The sequence below is a fragment of the Thunnus thynnus genome, chromosome 4 (genome assembly GCF_963924715.1).
Source record: "Thunnus thynnus chromosome 4, fThuThy2.1, whole genome shotgun sequence".
Lineage (NCBI taxonomy): Eukaryota > Metazoa > Chordata > Actinopteri > Scombriformes > Scombridae > Thunnus > Thunnus thynnus.
Window position 1 is genome coordinate 32,158,788 of NC_089520.1, and position 23,009 is coordinate 32,181,796.

General features: G+C 39.7%; 1 protein-coding gene across 3 annotated transcripts in view; it reads left to right on the forward strand.

Annotated features, from left to right (window-relative positions):
- LOC137182081 (transcription factor SOX-13-like) overlaps nt 1-23,009 on the forward strand; it is a 48,473-nt gene that overhangs the window by 13,989 nt on the left and 11,475 nt on the right. For 2 of the 3 annotated variants that reach the window (XM_067588366.1, XM_067588367.1), the window contains exons 2-9: nt 12,873-13,089; nt 13,218-13,320; nt 15,106-15,192; nt 15,696-15,868; nt 17,342-17,410; nt 17,567-17,681; nt 21,852-21,928; nt 22,517-22,682. In XM_067588366.1, coding sequence (XP_067444467.1) covers nt 12,874-13,089; nt 13,218-13,320; nt 15,106-15,192; nt 15,696-15,868; nt 17,342-17,410; nt 17,567-17,681; nt 21,852-21,928; nt 22,517-22,682 — 1,006 coding nt within the window. In that variant the 5' untranslated portion in view covers nt 12,873. The remainder of the gene's footprint in view (nt 1-12,872; nt 13,090-13,217; nt 13,321-15,105; nt 15,193-15,695; nt 15,869-17,341; nt 17,411-17,566; nt 17,682-21,851; nt 21,929-22,516; nt 22,683-23,009) is intronic. The other variant, XM_067588368.1, reaches the window with a different exon arrangement.

A 23,009-nucleotide genomic window follows, 5' to 3' on the forward strand; every position in this document is an offset into this window, starting at 1 on the left:
ATTTATTGTTGGAGATGTTGTTGTGGAGCACTTTGTTGTAAAATGTCTGTTTGTAATTGTAATGTCTTTTCTGTTGTGGTTGTATTTGTCTGACAGTTGCCACACACACACAAAGAGAATTTCCCAAAGGATAATAAACTAAACTAACTAATTGGCGTTGTGCTATTTAACAAATGTCTAAACTTAAATGATCAGACACTAAACATGCAGAGCACTTTAAACAAGGCCTGACTCATTCCTGTATCAGTAAAAATTCTCTTATTTGAATAAAAAAGGCGGCCCTGTTCTTCTAACAACAGACCAAAGTCTTATTGGTTTTACTTAAGAAAATAATTATCTGTTTGTGGCCGGGGGTGAGTCATGTGCGGTCTGTTCACTGAAAGCCTATTTTCAAACTTTGGCAGATCAGTTTTGCACAAGATAATATCACAAGGAAGAATGGTGAAAGTAACAGCAGCTACAGCGAAGAGCAGCAGATGACTTCACTTTAAGTGAACTTGTGTCGTACCTGAATTATGATCAATCCAGTTATCCAACCTCTCGGGAGATTTGGGATCAAGACCAACTGCCACTGTCATAGGTATGTATCCGATGCACAAATACTGTAATGTCAACTTTCTATGTCGTTGGTTAATACAGTGATAAAACGATCACTGATTTGTCATTAGCATCCCTAGCTCCAATGTAGGTAAAATGGAAAATGTAAGCAACTTAATATTGAATAAATGTGTAAATGAAGTGGCGATGTCACCTCCGAGTTACCAGCTGTTCCACTAACGCTAGCTTCTGTAACTCGATGCAGTCTCTCTAAGGGTTAAATCCTTAGTTATAGTTTTCATCTGACAATAAATAAGCAAAACGTGTTTCTGAGGTTAGCAGCCCATATTCTATATGTCATGTTATACTGTACATTGTAGTGGCTTTATGCACAGATTTTATTTTGTTATTAGCTAAAGTTGTTCATTGTAGCTAGCTTGAAACGGTAATTGTTAGCCTACTCTTACGACTTTTATTTTTTAATTTTTACAGAAAGTGCCAACATACAGCATTTACAAGAATAACTGACTTTGTTAGGCATCATTTTCACAATATAACTATAAAAGCTTGAGTTTCGTGCCTAATTTACCTCCCAGCAGTCATGCTGTGTGACAAGACCTCTGAAGTTTATGCTGATGAGCTGGTACAGTCATTTATTTCATCCTGAAATAAGTGAGAGGCAGAGAGATAAAAAAAAAAAAAAAAAGCTGGTCTTTTTTCAAAATTGAATTTAGGGTGATATTTATGTTTTTATGAGTGTATATATTAATCAATATATTATTTATTTATTTAATTGTCAGTTTTATTCATATAATTATGACTCTCATGGTCTACAATACTTGTGTATCTGATACATAAAACACTTTTTGTTTGCTTGTGTTGGCACCGGTCATGCGTGTGTATGCTGATGGGTGGATGTGCTCTTACTCATACCAAATACACAACTCGGTTTAGAAATTACCGCTGAAGTACGCCTGGTTTTTTTTTTGTTTTTTTATATAACAAGCTCAGATTTACAGCAGTTGTCATTTTTATAACTCAAATGATCTTTTCGTCGTAAACAGAAACTCATGCGGCAAAAATGTTCCGTGTCCGCATCAATCAATTTGCCGCCGACTCTTCTGATGTAATATTTATTGAGATGATGTGGTGGAGCTGAGTGTGTGTTTTTGTGTGTGTGAAGTGGGCGGGCCTCTATGGGACTGCCCCAGAGCTCCAAGAGGAAAAGGGGAGTAAAATGTAGTCTTTGTGATGTCTCTATCACTCCATCGCTGTTCTGGAGTTCCCAACACTGCTCTTTGTGTGATGAACTGACCAGCAACCACAGAACAACAGCACCTTATCAGGGCTTGTAGCTCACTGTGTTCGCTTCTCAACACACGCACACACACACGCACACACACACACACACTCAGTGCAATATAAAAAAAACAAAAAAATTAGGAAACTGAGTGTGTATTCTTGATGAGCGTATTCTTTGGACTATGCACTATGGTTCAGTACCCTTGACATCAAAAGGCCAAGAGAACAGAGGAAGAGAGGGGAAGGAAAGGAGAAGAGAGCAAGGCTTTTGTGTCTCCAGCCCTGAGAGCTCATTCTCTAATGAGGCCTAGTCAGCAACGCAAGGAAGCTTTGTTGCAGAACTGTGTGTGTCTGTTGCTGTGTGTGTGTGTGTGTGTGTGTGTGTGTTTAGACATCTTACCGACCTCTACAATGAGAAAATAAAAAAAATTCAAGACCCAAAACCTACACATGCAATTCTTTCATTCATCAGTGTGATGCTAAGAGTGTTCAGTGAAAGTTTTCTGGCCTTGTAATTTCACTGAAATTTTTCTTAGTTAGTCAGGTAGCGGTAAAAAAAAAAAAAAAAGTAAGGCAAACTGTTGGAACATCAAACAAAAACAGTATTAAAAGGTGTGTAAACCAAGTTAAACACTTGATAAGACACATTGTTGGTATGAGCAGAACAGGACAGAGGAAACTGTATAGACTAGAAGCAGTCCAACTAGCATGTGATCAGCAAAGCACTCCAGGCTGTTCAGCTGAGGGAGGGGTCAGTTACACTCTTTTTAAAATCAAATTCACAAAATTTTCTGATTGAGTGTTCCCGATCAGATTAGATCAGCAATTTAAGGCCAATTCATGCTTTCCGTGTCTGTGTGGCCGCGTTGGTCTGCGGGAATGTAAATGTCATCATCCAGCCATGTTCACGAAGGTCCACATGGCCCACGTTCACGCACAGCCCAAAATTTGTGACCGTGCAGACTGTACACATGGCAAGCACATCAACTGTGCATATACTAGAAAAGCAAACGGACCCCTGTCTTGTCAACTGTATGTATATACTACATTCCTATTCTCATAAAGCTGACATTTTTCTGTTTTCGACTTTTTCATTGAAAAAATATGTTGTTCCACAACATACAGGAACTCCTGCTGCATTCAGACTGTGTAAAACAATACAAGGGGCCGTGTTGTTGTGGGCGTGTTGTTTAAAATGCCGATACAATGAAATGCGATCCAGCAAGTCCGGTTGGAATAACAGATTATTGGGCTTAAAGGCTGATCAGAAAAACACTGCACAGCGGTTTGTAATATTCACAGAATGGAGTTTACAACTCTGGAAAGTTATCACGCTGCAACTCTGTTTACTAGTGCACACATGTGGAACGCGTCTGTGTCTGTGGACCCCCGAAAGTATGTGTGGAACCACGTGCGCGGAAAGCATGAATTGGCCTTTTACACTGCTGTGCTCATTACACCACCCAGCTCTGTGGCTTGAGGTTTGAAGTGTCTGCAAACCATGAAAGCAATTCTACTCTCTGACTGCATGCAACTCAATAATAGTTGATGCAAACCAGAGGACCTAATATACTCTGAAACGGATGCAGACAACAGATGCAGCTCTGTTTATACTATATTGGTTGTATTGGGTGTCTGCATAGGTGGATGTGTTCACATGACACTGTCCTCCCCGGAAAAATGACCCAAAACAACATATATTTACATTCAAGTGACAGCGCCCTCTAGCAGCTGTAGTAATTATAACAGGAGCAGAGGAAACATGGTGACGTTATTATAGAGCGACAGAGTTCCCGTACTGAGCAGGTCTGGTTGGATGGACGGGTCAATAAAACATCGTACTTTAACACGGGAGATTGCTGTTCGTTTTTCGTTTCCAATTGCAAGCCAATATTGTTTTTAAAAAAAAACATGACCACAATCATCTCCTAACCTTAACCACGTGGTTATTATTGTAACCATGACGACGAAGGTCGACTAACCTTAACAGAGTACTAATTTTAACTCAATCCATGATCTTTTCCTAAACCTAACCAAGTTGTTTTTGTGCCTAAAACTAACCAAACATTAACTATAGAGTTGTCACATCATAAAACCTCAAAATTCAAATTTCTCAGTTGTGACTTGTAATGCATTTGGGAGGTACAGACACATTATGTTGCTGATTACTGCTGATAGGGGCCCCGGATCAGAAAATGTTTGTATGTTTTGTCCTGAAATGCATGGATCAACAACGTGTTTTGTCGTTTACTGTGGAGGACTTGATGGTTCACATTTGCAGTTATTATGTGCGGCTTGTCAAATGCAGAAAGTGTAATTTGAGCTTAACGCACCTCAAACACATCCTTACTCATTTGCATCCAAGCAGCCAGTGCAACTGCGTCCAAGTCAAATAAAAACAAGTTGGATAGAGATTGCATTGAAACACATGTGCATGGTAGGAAAGAGAAAGGTATATTTTTCTTCATTTGACCACAAAGAGTCACAAAATACTGAGCTATTTACGTTAAATTACCGCTTATGGCAGCCTCGTTCAACTTGCAGCAGTTTTTGGTCTTAAATAGCAATAATCAGGATTTGATGAGAAACAGAAAAAGCATTAATAAAGACTTTTTAGTTAACTACTGGTTTCATCATGGCGGTAGTGATTACAACTTCTATGACTGAAGCTTTACAGGTGCTTCATTTCTCAATTAACAGCTATATTAAACAGTGATAACAATGGAGTCTGATTCTGTCTCACTTGGTTGTTTACATGTTGCCTTTCTCCCTGGTTCTTTACACCACAACTTTGCTTCCCCCACTTTCAGTCACATGTCCAGGAAATCATATCGAGGATAAAGCAGACTTTGTTAGAAAGTGTCTGAAGCAGATGAATGCTCTTATCACACTGCTGTCACACCTGTTGGTGGGTTGATGTTCGATCGGTATCATGCATCCAGGCTGCAGCAAGGGTTACCTGCAACAGCATGCTAATTATGCAAATGAAGCCCCTGTACGGTGGGATTTGAAGAGGCTCTTTGTACTTCCCCTCTTGAGAGGAGAGATGGGGGTGGGAAAGGGGGGGATTGGCTGGGTCAGAGGTAACAGAAGAGTAGAAAAGACAGGCGTTACTAGTGAGGGAGAGCCAGTCACTATGACTGGTGTCAGCAGCTCTGTTCCAGTGAGGGAGCGCTGTTGGATCTTCTCACGTCAACTCGTCTCTACCAGGTCAGTACAGAAAACTAGAGCGGAGATGGTGGGATGACAGTGCTTGTATGTTCTTTTTTAGGCATGAATAAAACTGATTTGTAGTCACTATAAATTTTCTCTCTTTTTCAGTTTTTTCCTCAACTGACATGTTTGCAGTTTTAGCCCTAGTTCTGTGACATTTAAATCAGCTCCAGATTTTTATGAGAAATGATGTTGCTTACTTTTCTCTGCTGAACTGAATCCAAGCAAAGCAACTTGGTTCAGTGATTTCCAGTCAAAGGTGGAGATGCAGGTTAAGAGATGAGCCACTGAGGGATTTAAAAAAAAAAACAAACCAAAAAAAACAAAAAATTCAAGATGAGATGTGGTTTCTTTCAGTGATGTTTCAGTTGCTGGAAAGCTCTCGCCAGGATCAGCCCGAGCCAGGCCCCTGTGGGCAGACAGGCACTAGCTGGCGCGGAACGCTGGATTGTTTTATCATCCCTAAGCAAATACTGCTAACTGTGAAACATTTCCCCAAGCATTTGTTTATACATCGGTCCGCACTTGTCTTACCACGACTGCACAGCAGGTTTGACTTACTGTAAGAGCTCTGTCACGAAAACCTTGTCAACAGCTGAACAATCTGTGAGAAATTTTATTGTAAATGTTTCTCATTCGGGGACAAAGTTTGATGGAACTGGCAGTATAAATATGTAAAGATCTGGCTGTGAGATATTTGACATCAGCCTTTTTTTCTTGTTTGTTTGGTAGACTGTTGTGCCTCAGCCAGCTGACTGAGATGTGTTGTGGTTTCTGTGGTTGATTTGTTCCTGCAGGGAACCTTCTGCCATTACAGCTGTCAGTCTCAGGGTTGACAGTGAGAATGTCTTTATTTGTTTATCACCAAGTAAACGTCTTTAGATGTCTAACACTTTATCCTGCTGCTCTCAACTGCCGAGACTGGCTCCTGGCACTCTGTCTGTTGTGCACTCCCTGCTATTCTGCCTCAGGCGGTCGTTGGAAAGCGACAAGGACGATATAAACCCAACAAGCTGCTCCTGTCGGGAGGGGGAAGAAAAGAAAACACTGAGAGAAAGAATGAGAAAACAAAGGAAGAAAAGAAAAGAAAAGAAAGGGAGAACAACAGAAGGGATTATCATTGCCAATCCCCTGGGGGGAGAAATGTTAGGTTTTACGTGTTACAACTTGTTGGGTAACTGAAGGTTTTGTGTGAAGTGTTTCTTCTGTCGTGGGAAGTGTAAGGTTTCAGTGTTGTCAGTGTTCAAAAGAGAGGAGCTGATTTTTATCTGAGGGCAGAGGCATGTTCCATCCGTCCACTGTCATCCTCCATCGACTCCCTCTCTGCTGCGACAGGAGCATTCAGCTCACAGGGGGGGAGAGGACAAGTGTAGTTCTGTGACTGTACAGCCACCACTGTGGTCAGACTGACAGTGAGCCACAACGGGCTTCTTTTAAAAGCTCAGTTCCCCCAAATCACCAAAAAAAAAACAAAACATTCCTTTTGACTCTAATAATATCCAGCCATGCAGATAGTTTTGGTTTTATTTTCCAATTTAATACGCCTTTGTTGGGTATTTTCCGTAAGACTCCCCCTCACATAACGAACGCTAGAGTTCTTGTACACCAGAATGTTAAGGATCAAAAACTATTGACTGTGTCAAAAACAAGGAATTATTTTTTCTTTGTTTTATAATAGTATAAGTGATTGCAAACTGTCAGTCACTTATACTCACTTTATTAATCTGGTAAAATTCATCTTCATTCATTATGTTGTGGTTATTGCTTTTTCAGTATAGTTCAGCAACTAATACAAAGTAGCCTCTTGAAGTCTTAAAGGGAAATTTTGCTGATTTTCAACCAGCATTGTATCATTACAATGTGGGTAGTATATGCAAATGAACAATGTTTAACTTCCCTCCATATTGCCTGCATCCAGAGCTCCCCGCTCATCTGCAGGCAAATGTCTGCCGGGTGACGCAATACGCAACGCAATGGAGAACAGCCTAGCACTACAAACTACGTTTCCTCTTTCTTGGTAGTGGTGCCTTCAAGAACAGTAAAATGTGGTGGGTAGCATTCAGTCAGATTATCAGAACAGCTGCCTGCGGCATCTGGTAACGAACCTGATAAACGATTGTGGGTCTGGAAAACCAAAACAATGAGCTAAAGATGCTGAAAGACACTACATACCTGCACAGTTGGGTGATAATTATTTGTGGGTTCATCTCTATGATCACATTACAAAATACATGTGATCCATTGTTGATATAAAGAATACTGATTAGTGCAGCTTTAACTGCCGTTTAGCAACTGACTTGACTACGCGCCAAAATTAACCATCAATTACCAGAAAAACAAGTGATATTACGGTATTTGTTTTTCCAGCATACTTCACTTGTTTTTTTAAGAATTTCCTAGAAACAGTTGATGGTATTTACTACATGGGTTAATGATACTGATCACACCCTTTTAGTAAAACAAACGATGTTTGCTTCTGCAAACAAATTAACTTTCACTTGAAGCAAAAATATTCTCACTTGCTGGGCTGGTTTATACCCCATTTGATCCGAATTCACCACTACAGTTACTCATCAGCTCAGCTGTGTTTTTAATGTGAGAGAGTAGTTTCAAAAGTCTCTAAAAGTAGTTTTTGGTCACTTTGTTCTACTTTGTTGCTGCTCAACAGCTGCTCTGAGGTCTGCGTCATAGTGAGTTTTGTAGCAGCATGTGGTGAGCGCCTATAAAAGCTGAACAACACTGTAGGTGGTCAAAAACAGGCCTCAATCAGATAACCTCATAAGAAGGCTATGCTATTCAAATCATGCAATACAGACATGCTACATACACAAGGTTAAGTTCCACACGGGTGCAGTCAGCTGCGGATAGACTAAGTTTGTGTTTAACTAGATGAGACTGATGTGGAGGGAAGCGATAACCTTGGCTGGCTTGCATTGTTCGAGCTAAGACGCTAAAGGCATTGTTAAAAAAAAAAAAAAAAAACCTTTGTGCTTGTAAAACACACACGCACCTTGACGCATTCCTCGCTGTCAACGACTCTGTGGGTCGCTGAGATTCTGTGCATACCTCTGCAATGGGGTGACACACACACACACACAAATACACACACACAAACACACACACAGAGTCTGTGCAGAGGCGTGTGAAAGCCACCTGTGGCAGCTCTACAGTCTAGCCTCATTGGAACGTGGAGGGGGGACCCAGGAATAACTTCCAGCGTGGGACAAAACACGGTGTGTTGCAGCTGCCAGCCCGACCCCCCGCCGTCACACAATCAACCCCTCACCGATACCAACAACGGCTGCTGCCATGTTGGCTAAACAGTTTCCCACCTCTCTCTATCTTCATCCCTCCATCCTCATTCCTTCTGAACATTCAACAAAACGATACACCATACCTGAAAATCGCAATCAGACAAGATTAGGCTGATACAGATCCTTGTGGGTTTAAAGCTGCTGATTGCTGATATTTAATTCCAAGGGTTACCACAAGTAACAAGTGTTGGAAACAGCGTTTAGATCACAGGGAGTAAAACTAAAGGACAGTATCAATTTTAACTGCAGCCTAAACCAAAAAGCAATTTTTATTTCATGTTTTCCCCATGAAATTTAAATGCTGAACCTGAGAACAAGAGCTTGGCTTAAACACACATAAATACACCTACAAATAACTGAGTGTGATATCGTGTCCAAAGTCAACAGTAGTCAAGCAGGTGGCATCAAATGAGCTTGAGTGCTGTTGTTCCTCCAGCTTGCAGCTGTATTTAATGCACTACAGGGCTTTTTAGTTACCATCAGCTGTGTGAAATGGATTTTTTTATGATTCAGAGTTTGAATACACAAACATAAAGGTGTAAATACACACAGACATCCACACACTGTGCGCAGGTTTAGAGCCTTGGCAGACAGGTGGCTTTTTGTTGAAATGCAGTAACAACATTATTATGCATTTGGCAAAACACTGGCAGTTTTTTTTTTTTTTCTCATGTTGCTGGGTTGTAGTAGAGCACCATGCCAAACTCTATGAAGCTGTTAAGTTACTGTGGCTTTCATTATCAGTTTTATCTGATGTAATGAATAACACTGGAAAACAGTTCATTGCATTAAACAATAATTTTGAGTATTTTATGGGTAATTTTGCGAACATTTTCCATTTTGTCCTATGTATATCTATACCAGATAAAATATTCATATTAATATTTTGATTTCAGTCATTTTGCCTAGCACTACTTGTCCGCACTACAGATTGTTGTAATGATTGAAGTAACAGTCGTATTAGTAGAAAACAAAGAGGCCATAATGTTAGCTACTACGATACTAATGTTTGGTTTTTTTCTCCTTCATTTTCCTTTTTCTTTATTGCAATGAATGTTTTAAAAAATCTCTTTCCCTCCTGTAAATATTCTAATCATACAGCTAAACCTAAAAAAATCATAATGATATTGTAATTTCTCCCTTATACTCTGCCAGTTTTTCCCATCTGCTGGCATATGCCTTGTACCGTACAATGATGTCATATGACAGATTTGAATTGTGCAATTTTAAAGTTACCCATAAGTACAGTCTGCATGTCCAGTTCTGCCTTTATATTACAGTCCTTTTAGCCATATTTGAATTTTGGTCCAGTGCCAACGGGGAAGCAATACCAAGATATGTGAGATAATGTTTATATGTCATCGTTACAAACACTGCATATTGAAGACTCTTCATGAATATGTATATGTAGAAATTGTTTTGTGGTTTGAATTTTGTACAGCAATTTAAATTGAAATGCTAGAGTCTATGTCTGTTTCATATATAATTTCATGTATTGAAATCCATGGCAGAGGTATGTGGAAAATTTGTTCCCATCTATCTTGAATTTTATATAGTCTTTCCAGCGGAGGGAACTTTTCAGTAGTAGTTAAAGGTACTCTGTGGAGTTTTTGACCACTAGTAGCACTATGGAGCTATGTTTGATTAGCAGGTCACTGTTTCCTTTGTATCTTGTGCTCTACCAGCAAGCGCACAAGGATGATGTACATGCACATGAGCACACGGGTGACGTGATACACATTTTTATCGACTCCTTCATGCTCTGAATGTGCAAAGAGATGTAGTTGTGTGCCAGCAAAAGGTAGGAAGAAGAATGGTATCTAGCAAACATGGATGTAAACAATGCAGATTTTTTTTAAAATGAAAAAGGTTTGTTAGGTGTCAAGGATACACACAATGAAGTCTGGTGAGAAACAATGAATGTAAACATAACTGTTTACTTACAAGAAAACTCTGCACCTCTAATTCTAGGAAGGTTGTCATTATAGAAGAACAATAGGTTGATTGTGTCAAGCAGTCACTCAAAAATACAGTCAGTACAAAACAGTGTATTAACTATTGCATTAAATGTGACTTGATTGTTGTTCAGTCCAAATATCTCAGCCAGTGCACTTCACTTTTGTTTTGAAGACTCTTTTGTCTTGCACTACTTGTTTTGGTTCATCACTTCCTGTGTGGAGATTTCCAGAAGTGACCATGAATATGTCAAATTCATTTCATCTCAGTTTGTAGAAGGTAACCCTCTGTGTTTTAGCTTCACTCTGTGATTTAGCCTCAAAACTGTATTCTGTGGTGCAGCTTTAAACACACACATACACAGAGAGACTCACATACACATGCATATACATCACAGAGGTTTGGAGCCTTGGACCCTGGCAGACAGGTGGCTTTGTTCAGAAACACAGTGTGCAGGCTGGGAGAGCTGGGTGAAGTAGAGGGGGGCTCTAATCATTATTATGCTTTCCGCAGAACGGTGGCGCTCCGCATTTTTTTGCCGTGTTCCCGAGTTGGTCGGCACATTCCGCTGGCATTGTTATCCGGCCTGTTTCCTGCGGCCGGCGGCTTTTGTCAGCCTCTCCCCCATTGTCCCGGCTTCCTTTGTTCCCCGTCTCCAACAATGGCTTTTTTTCTGCCTCTTTATATATATGTGCACTTTTTGCCCTTGTGTGTTCTGTTTGTTTTGTTCTGCTGTCTGCTGTGTTTTTCTTTCCTCCTGCTGCAGAGCTGGGAAATAACACACATACACACACACACACAAATACACACACACACATACACACACACACACACACACACACACACATACAAAACACACATAAATACACAAGTCTGAGTTGATTTGTTCAAGTTCACTGTGGTTCAAACCTCTCTCACTCAACCTGTCCTCTCCCCCTTTCTGACTCACTGAGGTGTTGTCTGTCTCCCTCCCTTCTAACCTCCTATTATTCACTTTTTCACACACACACACACACACACACACGTGCACACACACTCAGACAATAAGCCTCGCTGTGACTTTGGGTGGTGGTAACGCATCCACCACCTAACCCTTGACCTTGACTTCAGCAGTGAACCATAACAGTGTCTCTCACTCACTCTGAAACAGACTCTGAAAGACACACGTTAGACATCAAGGACCCCCCATGTGTTGAGATTTTTGGCCATGTTTTAATAAACTGATCTACATCACTTCAATTAGGGAAGACAGTGGCGACAGTGGTGGGATGATTTCAAAGGTCAGAAATCAATTACATGTTAGTGTGAAACATCAACAGGAAGTGTTAAGTTTTATTAACAGGTAGTTTAACAGAGATCAAAAGAAACACCAAAGAGAACCAATATGAATTAAATACTGAATAAAGAAGAGAATTGAGGATTAAAAAGAGAAACTCTGCAACAGAGTTGTCAGTATGACATTACAACAGAGTGGTGTGGAAATGTACAGTACATTGTCCTGAATTTATCATGTAAGCCACCCATCACAATGTTTTTTACCTGACTATAATTAAGGGCCAGCCTTTACTTGGCCATGTTTCTGGGTAGGGTATTTGAATATCAACTTTTATTTGAGTAGATCCCTTGTAATCCCTTAAGGACTTGTTGCATTGGCTAGCTTTTTTTTTTTTTAACTATGCTAGCTGCATAGCTCTAGAGATGGCAATATTGGTCTGTTGGCCCATCCTCCACTTTGTTCCAGAATGAAATATCTCGACAGCTATTGGATATGTTATCATGAAATTGTCATTCATGTTCCTAAGAGGATGAATCCTACTGACTTTGTGAACCCCTGACTTTTCCCCCTGGCATCACCATGAGGTTGACAATTGTGCCATGAAACTTGGTACAGACATTCAAGGGTCCTTAGAGGATATATTCAAATTATTTTGGTGATCCTCCAATGTTTCATCTAGCAAAACAAATTTTTCAGTTATTCAAATTTTTCAGTTGTTCTATGAAACATGACATCCACGCGATGGATTGCCATGAACTTTGGTACAAGGATGACCTGTGATAACTTTTATACCCTCTTAAAACACAGCGTGAAATTTGCTACAGATATTCATGGTTCCTTGAATACAATTGTAATGACTTTGGTGATCCCCTGATCTTTCCTCAAGCTTTGTCTTGTCTCTGTCTTGTCATCTTTTCACCTACAGCAACATTTCATTAAGCCTTCTAAGTCTACCAGCTCTTTTCCAAAAGCTGTTAACTCATTCATCTTGCAGAGTTCCTCATTTCGAACAGGTTGAAAGGTGATATAGAAAGGATATGGAATTGAGCACATGCATGAATAACACTGCATTATCATCATGTCAGTGAGATAAATTGTTTTCCAAGTACTCCAGAAAGTGTAAATAGTGTAAAATATAGAAAAGTTGTTGGTGTTATCTCTGTTCTTTGCAGTAATGACATAAATTACCAAATCAAAATTGATATGGCATGTGCCCAAACCTCACCGCAACTAAATGATACCTACTGTTTTGTATGTTGTTCGTCTTTCAACAGAATGGTTGAGCCCAGCCCTCCAGCGCTGCACCTCCACTCCAGCGGGGATGTCAGCATGGTGGGTGTTGGTGTCAAAGTAGAACAAGAGGAGTCCAGTAGAGGAAGTGGAGTCATTACCAATGCTGAACCTCCTAAGACATCTCCCTCACGTGATTGGTCAGGAAATCAGCCGCTGGAGGCCCGCCAACTGACCCCACCGCTGTCCCGCTCCCCTTCGGTAAGGAGATTACAAAAGGCATGAGAGAGCAGGAAGTGTCACAGATTGATATGTCCAGGTAAAATTTGTACTTTTCCTTATCCTGGTGATGCTTTGTCAGTTGATGGTCTCTTTCTGTATCCTGACAGGAGGGCTCTCCGGGTAAAGAGCTGCCACACAGGAGAAGCCCGGTGGGATTGAAAGAGGTCAGGATGCATGACCGACCAGAAGGACAATCCAGCTTCAAAGAAGGTTTGTCTAAACTCTTAATATGGCTTTTCATTTACTTTCTGCTCTGCGGTGTCAGAACATGTGTTGATATAGATGCCAAGTAATCGTACTCAGTTCAAAAAAAGAATCCGTCCTAATTTAATGACATGCACTTTGGCAAAATGCAACTGGAAAAACTTTTGTTTTCAGAGTTTTCATTGTCCTATTGACCTAGCATAGCAACCATGTTGTTTTTATCTGTTATCCTGTTTTGAATATTTTGACAAAATAATCTTCTTAGTAGATTTTTCCAGAGCTGTTTTGAATGTACTGTTTTTGGACATACATCATAAATTTGAGTGAAAATTTCCTGTAGCGTATTAATTTATGATTCATTCAGCAGTGTGTCCTTAGGGATGGTAATGTCATTCAGTTAGTCATCCACCACTGTGGTCCAAACTAAAATATCTCAGCAACTATTGAATGAATTACCATGACATTTGGTACAGATGTTCATGTTCTTCACAGGGTGTTTCTTAATGACTTTGGGGATGGGGACTTTTTCTCTAGCATCACCATTAGGTTGACATTCTTGTTTTTGAGTGAAATACTGTCACAACTATTTGATGGATTGCCTTGAAATTTGCTACAAATATTCACAATCCCTAGAGGATAAACTCTATTGACTTTGGTGATCCCCTGATCCCCTAGTTTTGGATGTTGTTTCTATCAGTTATAATAAGTTGTACCAAAGTAATTGCTGAGATCTGAGAATATGGCGATGTTGCTACAGTACAACAATGGGGCAAGAAACACGAGTGGTCAGACAATCAGACAGCTTGTAAACATTATAACCAATAAAAACCTATGAAAATGAGATCCGGGTTGTAATAAAACATAATTATGTTTTAAACCTACAGTTTTTAAAGCCACTGTGTAGAAACTTGTGACTTGTGACAACATGCGATTATCTCACAAAGTACTCTAATGGCCTATCTAGATCCATGAGATGACTACCACTGTGGGACGCCAAAGTCAGACATTTCCCCACTCTATACATAGTGTCTTTAATATTTTTATTTATCTGATGTTTGAATTTTGTGCAGAGATCTATGCAAACATTTGATCAAATCCATTAAAACTGTAGTTGATGCAATTGTTAATGTTTTAGAACAGGTTGTTTCTAAAGCACTCAGCAGCATGAGAGACTGTAAACTTACCATTCACCTCGATATTAGATTTGAAACATTGGTACCAGTACACCTCCACAGTCTTTCTCCTTTCAGCTCCTTACCTCAGTCTTTACTGACCAGACTTTGACGACTCCATATCTTATGTGTTTAAGTGCACTACATTCTGCTGCTATTCAGTATTAAACAATGCAGTCTGCTGAAAATTGATGCGTAGAAGTGATGGTTTGTCTAGCAAAGCGAGGGTGTTGTTTTGATTCCTGAATGGGTTCAGGGGAATTGGGGTGCTTTTATTGTCTGATGATGTTCAATTCCTAACATGTGGAGTAAAAGGCTGCTCTCCAAGCTGCTCCCGCTACTCTCCCTGCCCTTAAGTCTTTCACCAGCCTCTCCACTAGTTGACCTTGGATTGTTCTCTGTCCAACTATTGATTCACTCAAACACTCAAAACTTCTCCCAGATGCACAAACAACCTCTGCCCTTCGGCACCTCAAATGTGTTCTTCAATCAATGCCATTAGGGAGGCAGAGAAAGTAGTTTGGTGTCAGATGGATTTTATTTGACAGAATATATTTTTCACGCCATCTAGTGCTGCCCAGTGCGGTTCTGCTGAGTACCTGTTGTGTTCTGTTAACAGTAATGCCTACCATTGAGAAGCTGCTGAATGCTGACTGGAAGGAGAAACTTCTGGATAAAAGCACAGTGGGGGCAGGACAACTGAAAGGTCAGCTTTCAGACACCTTTACACCATTTAAACCTCTCTCTCCAGCACATTACCATTAGATTTTGCCTTCTTTTTCTGTTTGCCGTGATCACAGTTTGCTTCATTGATTGAAAAATGTTATATAAAACACACAATTCAAAGGCAATGCCTAGGTGCATGCAGTAATTTGGTACACCACTAGTTTGAGAATTTTGCAGTCAAAATTGTTGGTTTTATCTTCCATTTCTTCTAAAAGTATGGGAAGTTGGCCCAAAAACAAAGAAACTAACAAAAAAGCATATATAGCATAAGTCTTGCTTAGCCAAATTTTATATATATATTGAATTAAAACAAAATAGAAGGAAAGCTTCCATCCTTATAATCTTTCTACTATCTCATCTAAATTGTATTGATATAATAGATGATGACTAGTTTTTGTTTTTTTTAAAGGGGATAATAGAAACATTTTTGAAAAACTTAACACATAACAAAAACTTAAAAATTGCAATTTCTGACCCCTCTAGGTACCCCAGAGTCTCTGGCAGAGAAGGAGCTCCAGTTGTTGATGATGATCAACCAGCTGAGCGGTCTGAGGGAACAGCTACTGGGAGCCCATTCAGAGCAGAGGAACATGGCTGCCCTGCTGCTGGAGAAACAGCAGCAGCAGATGGAGCTTGCTCGACAGCAGCAGGAACAGGTACTGTACCGCTCAGAGGTGTCAAATCACTGAGCGCGATCAGTCATAATACCAAAACCTACAAATATTCAACTTTCAGTGATAAAATGTGTAAATGTTTTAGACATTACTTCTGGATAGATTTCTAGGTTTGTACTTTTATCTTGATGTAAATTATATAATGTGGCTAACTAAAAGTCCCCTCTGTGTATTTGCTTTTTCACTACACATAAACAACTGTGTCTAGGCAAATCAGACAGATAACATTTCAAAGTTATCTTTGTTTGAGATGTCATCTGGTTGTGTTTTGTAATTCACTCATGCATGAGAAGTGTATGGGTTTGGAGGGAGACTAAAAACAACAGAGAGGCGAAACAACTGCCTTCGAAGTAGAGAGGATCTATTGTGTGTTTTTTTTTCTTCTTTATTTTTAATATAGAAACAAATAAATGTAACTTTTTGCATCTTTTGTTCTGTTTGTCACTCTCACACTCTCTCCTCATATCGCTCTTGGATTAGGGTTAAGAGGAAAGAAAGTCATCATAACTTAACATTTTAATGACATAATATTCATGTAAATGTCTATGACCTTAGAAGATATTCCAAACCTTCATGCTTGTGTTAAAGTGGAACTCCACCAGTTTTACTCAAGTGATGTCACTTGAGTCAGCATTGGTTGGGGATGAAGACTACAAGTTGGAAAATGAAGTAATCTGGGGGTGTGGAGTTAGAAAGAAGTGAGGTTACCAGACCTCTGTTGCTCCTCCTCATCTCTGCTGGAGCCTAGCAGCTCCAGGCTACATTAGCCACTACTGGCATTACACACCTGAATCTCTGACCAAAATGTCAGGGGGTGAGTTACATCATAGGTGATGTAGGTGCTACATTTTGTGACGGAATAAAGCGTGGAAGACAACATCTCTGGTTCTGCTACATCGATTTTGGTTGTTCTTTATCTAAATGCAGATAACGTTCTTGACTTACTAAAAAGGTTCCTGGGTTCCTGAAGAAGTTCCTAAGGTTGAAAAGGGCCTTAAGATGAAAATTAGGTTCACTTTGAATGCTAATGGTACAAGATCAGTTAAAGCATGTTCAACAATGCTATTTATGTTTACAACACAATACTATGAACACAATGCATGCTAATTTTTTGCCTTAAGATCAGTTTAGTAAAAAACTGTGTCCCTCTGGTGCAGTTCAGGTTGACTGCAATGTTTGTAAGTTTAACCGGGTTTATGTTATTAAGTATTAGACTAAAAAGGATTAATCATCTTGTCTCCTTTAAATATAAATGTACTGCTACATTTTAAATCTGTATTTTGTAAATGCTGCAGTGTGATTGCACTATATATTGAAAATGATTCACACATTTTGCAGTTTAAGGCTGAGTTCCTGAGTGAGGCCCTGATCATGGTCACCTACACAGTGTGCAGTAGTGACTGTGTGTCATATACATGCAATGTGTGAGTGAGAATATTGTGTCTTTTGTCTCAGATTGCCAAGCAGCAGCAGCAGTTGATCCAGCAGCAGCACAAAATAAACCTGCTTCAGCAGCAGATTCAGGTCAGCTCCTCTCAAGACCATCAGATGCTCTTACATACACACACAGCCAGCAGCGTACTTCCATATGGCCTCATCGTAAGCCAGAAACCTATCTGTGCTTAAGAATGCCCAGGTTAGAACTACTATGTAAGTTGGATTTGTTCTGCCTCGTCCCAGCAGGTGAACATGCCCTATGTGATGATCCCGGCTTTCCACCCCAACACCCAGCCCCTCCCGGTCACCTCTGACCCCCAGATGACCTTGCCACTGCAACCAATCCCCTGCAAGCCAGGTGAGTCATCAAGCTAGCGGTTTCAGCGTAATCCATTGTTGGAATGGGAGCAATAAAAAGTTTAATCAAATTAAATAAATGTAAACTTAAAAAAATATTCCATGCAACATACAGCAGTGGATATCAGAACTCTAGACACATTTCATATTGTGTATTTTCTGTGGTCTAATGTAAAAGATTTAGGTGTTTCTTTTTTGATACAGTTTTTGTAGCAGCACACTGTTAAATCAAAGCTGGAGACTGCTTGGTGTGGGCCTATTTTTCAGGTACCACTGAGGTCATGAAATATGATTCAGAAAGGTCCATTTGAGTAATAGATCCATGATTTATAAAGCTTATCAGACACCAAAACACCGCACAATAGCTTATAATACTAGAAGGAAGGACTTGACAACTCTGGAAAATGATAACAGTGACAATCATTGTATCTTTTGTTGCGAGGTACATAAGGTTCTGTCATTTTCCATTGCGGCAAAAGTTGAGCCAGGTTCAGCTTTTTTATTGGACAATCTTGCAAATATTTGTATGAGTTACAATGGATTCCAATAGAGACAACTTTCAACTGTGGAGAAAAAGTATCAAAACATCCAGAGAATCTATCCACGGTCGCCTCTGTATGCACCTAAAATCTGTTGAATTCTGATGGGATCAATCATTCTTTCAGTTTGTCTTTATTATTAATGTGGTCTTTTAAATAATGTTCCAAGGTTTCTTTCCACCAGGCCTTTAGTGCTGGAAACATCAGGGCTTTGTCAGCTCTTTCATGGCCAGTTCTTACATACCCCGTTGTGAAGGAAGAATGAACACTCAACTTATCTGACAATAACTGTGTGCTTTGAAGGCCAGAAACCTTGTGCTGAAAAGTTGTCACCATCAATAGAGCTGCATGAGTTGCCATCCTTGCTCATCAGCTTCTCTCTCAAGTGTTTTTCAAGAGAAACTTAAGTATATTTATGCAATTCACTTGAAGGTCTATTTTATGTAAAATGGAAAGACATCAGTGAGATACAAATGGAGACATCAGTTCAACAGTATGGTTCATAGTACCTTTCACACACTTATGCTTGTACAGTTCACAGGCTATAGAGGACACAGCTTAGAAAGCCACAAAGAAAGCTGTCTTCCTTTCAAAAGTCTTAAAAGCTGTGTTCATGGGTGACCTTGTCTTCTCTATCTTTTCAAACCTAAAAGACACAAGGCCAGTCTTTTAAACTTTATAGGCGGAATTTAAGGATAGCCATTCATTTGCTGTCTTTATTTCAAGAAATGTGTGTGAGTGTTTTTATAATGTTTTGACAGATTAATGTAAACAAGACAAGGTCAAAACCTAGTATAAGGCTGGACTGTGTATGAAACACTAGAGTGCTGGAGGTTTATTTATTTTATTTTATTTTATTTAATCAGGCAGTCTCATTGAGATGAAGATCTCTTTTCCCAAGAGAGACCTGAGAATAAGAAACATTCATAAGACAAGAACACAATCAGCAGACAAAAACAGCACACAAAAACAAGGAATTAATAAAAATGGTTACAAGAATCATAAACAAACATCTGATAATGAAGCTTTAAAATCTCCAAGGAGAATGTAAGACTCAAGTTTGAGGGCAGTTTGCAATTCATTCCATTTAAAAAGTGCATAATACCTGAAACCAGTTCTGCCGACATTAGCGCGAACATGAGGGATATCTGAGGTTAAGTAGTTGCTGGATTGTGTGCTTTAGTTACAAGATTCGAATGAGAGAAGAGATGTGAGGTAGTTTGGAAGCTTTATAGATGAATAACATGAGATGGTTATTTCTTCTTGTCTGTAAAGAAGTCCAACCAACCTTGATACAGAGAACAATGATGAGTACAAAATGTGTCATTAGTGATAAAGCATAATGCACTATGATGACACAGGGTTTACTGTTGAAGTGTTGATGGAGCAGCATGACAATACAGAATATCTCCATAGTCAAGGACAGACATGAAGGTTATCTGTACAATAGTCTTACAGTTGGAAGAAGACAGACATCCTTTAATTCTATACAAGAAGCCTAGTTTGATTTTTAATTTCCGAGTCAAATGTTGAATCTGGAAGGATAGTCTGCTGTAAAGCCAAATCCCTAAGTATTTGTATGACTCAGCAAGAGTAATATGGGTGCCATTTAAAATTTTAATGGCAGGATAGTCAGAGTCACTGGTGGAGGTGGAGAATACCATGTACTTCTGCATTTAAAACTAGTCTGTGATTAAGGAGTGATAATTGGAATGCGTCAAAGGCAGATTGAAGACGAGTCAGGGCCTGGGCTGGGGTGGAGCCGGGGGCATATAAAATTGCATCATTTCCACAAAAATGGACATTAAAGTATTGATTAGGGAGAATTATGTTATTTATGTATAATGTAAACAGTAATGGACCAAGATTTGAAGTTTACCAGAACATACTCAACTTTGCAGAGCATGACATGTTTACTATGAACTCGCCGCCGTCACAGAAACAGGGCGCCATATTGGTTTGATGCAAATGGTCACTCACGACCAATGAGAAGCGCATTCTCTGTTTGGGTAGTAGAACATAACATGACAGACTGAAGGATAACAGAGCAGCCATACATGCAGTATGATATCACCGCAGTATACCCAAATTCTGTACGTACTTTTTGAATGCATTCACCTAAAGAGTAGAGATTACATCTCAAAAATGCAAATATAACTGGCAAGACAGTGAATGACGGTGTTGTTCACTGTATAGTGTGTTTATGTACTTTTTATGTGTGTTGTTTAAGGGGTGTTACAGAAAGTAAAGCCCTCTGGATTAAACACAAAAAACTTTTATTTCATACAAATCGCCCTGTCTTTATAGTCTAACCTGTAATATTTCTCTCCCATGGACTGAATTGATTCTCAAATATACGGAACAAAGCGCATCCAATACCAGTTCAATACGGAACACGTCTTTTAGTTTCCAATTACAGGACAATTTTATATTTTACAGGATGAGTGGCAACCCTAAGTGGGCCTTACCTGGATGACAAGCAAAGATGACTCCTTTGTTGTTGTGCTAATGTTAACGTAAGGCAGTTCCATTTTACAAAGTCAGAAAACGACTTTATTTTTATGCAAGGTTTGCACTCAGTCCATTACTTTCAGATGGTTTGGTGTTCAGCATGGTCATAGGGCAAGGCATGCTCGTCACAGCTTGTTGTGCTTATATACTGTGAATTAAGGTTGGGATATATAATGATAGAGAGTTTTTGCAATTCGGTTCCGTTTATATCGTAGTTGTTATGCCTTTATTATCTTAAGTAGCAGTCCACCATTGCGTCATGGTAATATTAGATTTACAATTTAATTAGTGATGAAAAATCTTGATTTGTCATTTGTTGTTAAATTCACTGGACCAGTAAAAATAAATAAGTGAATAAAGGTAAAACCTGCTGGAATGTCCTGTAATATAGCAGGAGCTGAGTTTTAAAAATGCATTTGATTATATTACTATTATATGGTTATATTACATAACGTATATGATTATATATTTCATAAAATTGTATTTATTCATTTAAAATGGGCACTTTCGGTCACCATAATCCTTCCATGATGTGGCGGGCGCTTGGTATAACCTGATATGCCACTTCCTGTGTTAAACAGTGATGCTTCACTAGGAGCAGCTTGTGCTCAGGCCCAAACAACACCAGTAACAACTAGCAGTGACACCCTCAGCACATGTAGTTCTAAACCAATATAATGATTAAAGACAAACATACTAACTAATGATGTCTGTACAAAGTTAACTAAATGTGTCCACTTCAAAAATAAACACATGCACTGTCAAAATGCTAAATAAACCATTAATATACTGTGTGAAACAAAGCAATATGGTGTGTCATATATCTGTTTCCTGATGTATTGGCATTGTGAATGTTGGTCAAACTAAACTGAGTAAAAAGCGTAAGTAAACTATGAAGTCACTGACATTTCAACCGACTGTGTGTCATTATCACAGTTACTTACTGTTCGCTCACTAGCTAACCAGACTTTGTGTCCCATAGCAGCAAGAGTGACTATGCTCTGACACTACTGAGAAAGAAAACATTGGTAGCTGATTGTTGATTCAGTACATTTGAATCTTTGTCTCCACATCTGAGCTTCTACTACTTTTTCATACAGAACATTTTATGTTTTTCACAGCCGTGGACTATCCCATGCAGCTGCTGCCCAACCCTAACCCCACCCCTCTCAAGAGGAGCAGTGGCTCTTTCCGACAGGTATGATATCACCGAAGTATACTGTTAGTGTGTCAGACTTACTTATATGTTCATTGTAACAAACTTGTTTCCCAAGTTCTGTCCATACATTTTTAATGCAGTTATTCATATTGTGGAGATTTTATCTCCAAAATGCAAATATAACTGACAAGACGTCAGTTATGGTATAGTGTGTTTATGTGTGTGGTTTAAGGGGCGTTACAGAAAGTGAAGCCCTCTGGATTAAACAGTTAAAACTGTTATGCTATTTGGGATGCTGAAAAGCTTTTTGAATACACCACACCCTCTGTTGTGTGTGGTATAGGTGTGTATATGTGTTGCCAGTGTGTGTATGTAGTGTGAACTGTATTTGCACTGCTGGTTCTTAAGCAGAGATAGACCAACGCAGCTTAAATAAACAAAAGGGAAGAGAGGATGAGGTGAACGTGAAGACAAAAGAACAGAAATGCTACAAAGGTGTGACAGATGTGCTCCAACTTGCCAAATCTGCCGTGCATAGCCGGAATACATGCACACCCTCGCCCTTTGCGGCTACGCCTGAACGTGTAGCCCCACCTCTGCTCATCTGCTCTCACTGTGTGTTTTTAGGAAGCCAGTCAGCCCTTGAACCTGACCTCCAAGCCAAAAGGGCTGGAGCTGGGGAAAACACCCAGTCCGCAGAGCATGGAGCTGGGATCACTGGCACTGCAGGGGGCCTACAGAACCAGAGATCTCCAGAGAGAGGTGTCCCACAGCCCACCACGATCTGCTCTGAGTGAGTTATAGTGACGGTTCCACAGCTGTGATAGATAGTGGGAATCCACTAACACAAAGAGCGAAAAAACTGTTGCATCCTCTCGTCTAAGATACTTGAATCAAAGCTTTTGGTAAAACTGCCTCTTTCATGCTTAGACAACTTTTTCTTAAAGCTACCCTGTGATGTTTTTGACCACTAGTAGTGCTATGGAGCAGTGTTGAGTGCAAGTGGGCTCCCATTTTGTTAGTTTCTTAATGCAGGCACACATATGCAGGTGGTGTGATATGCAGGCCAGCGGATTCACTCCATTCCAATGATCATGAGTTGGTTGCAGTTACGCACCAA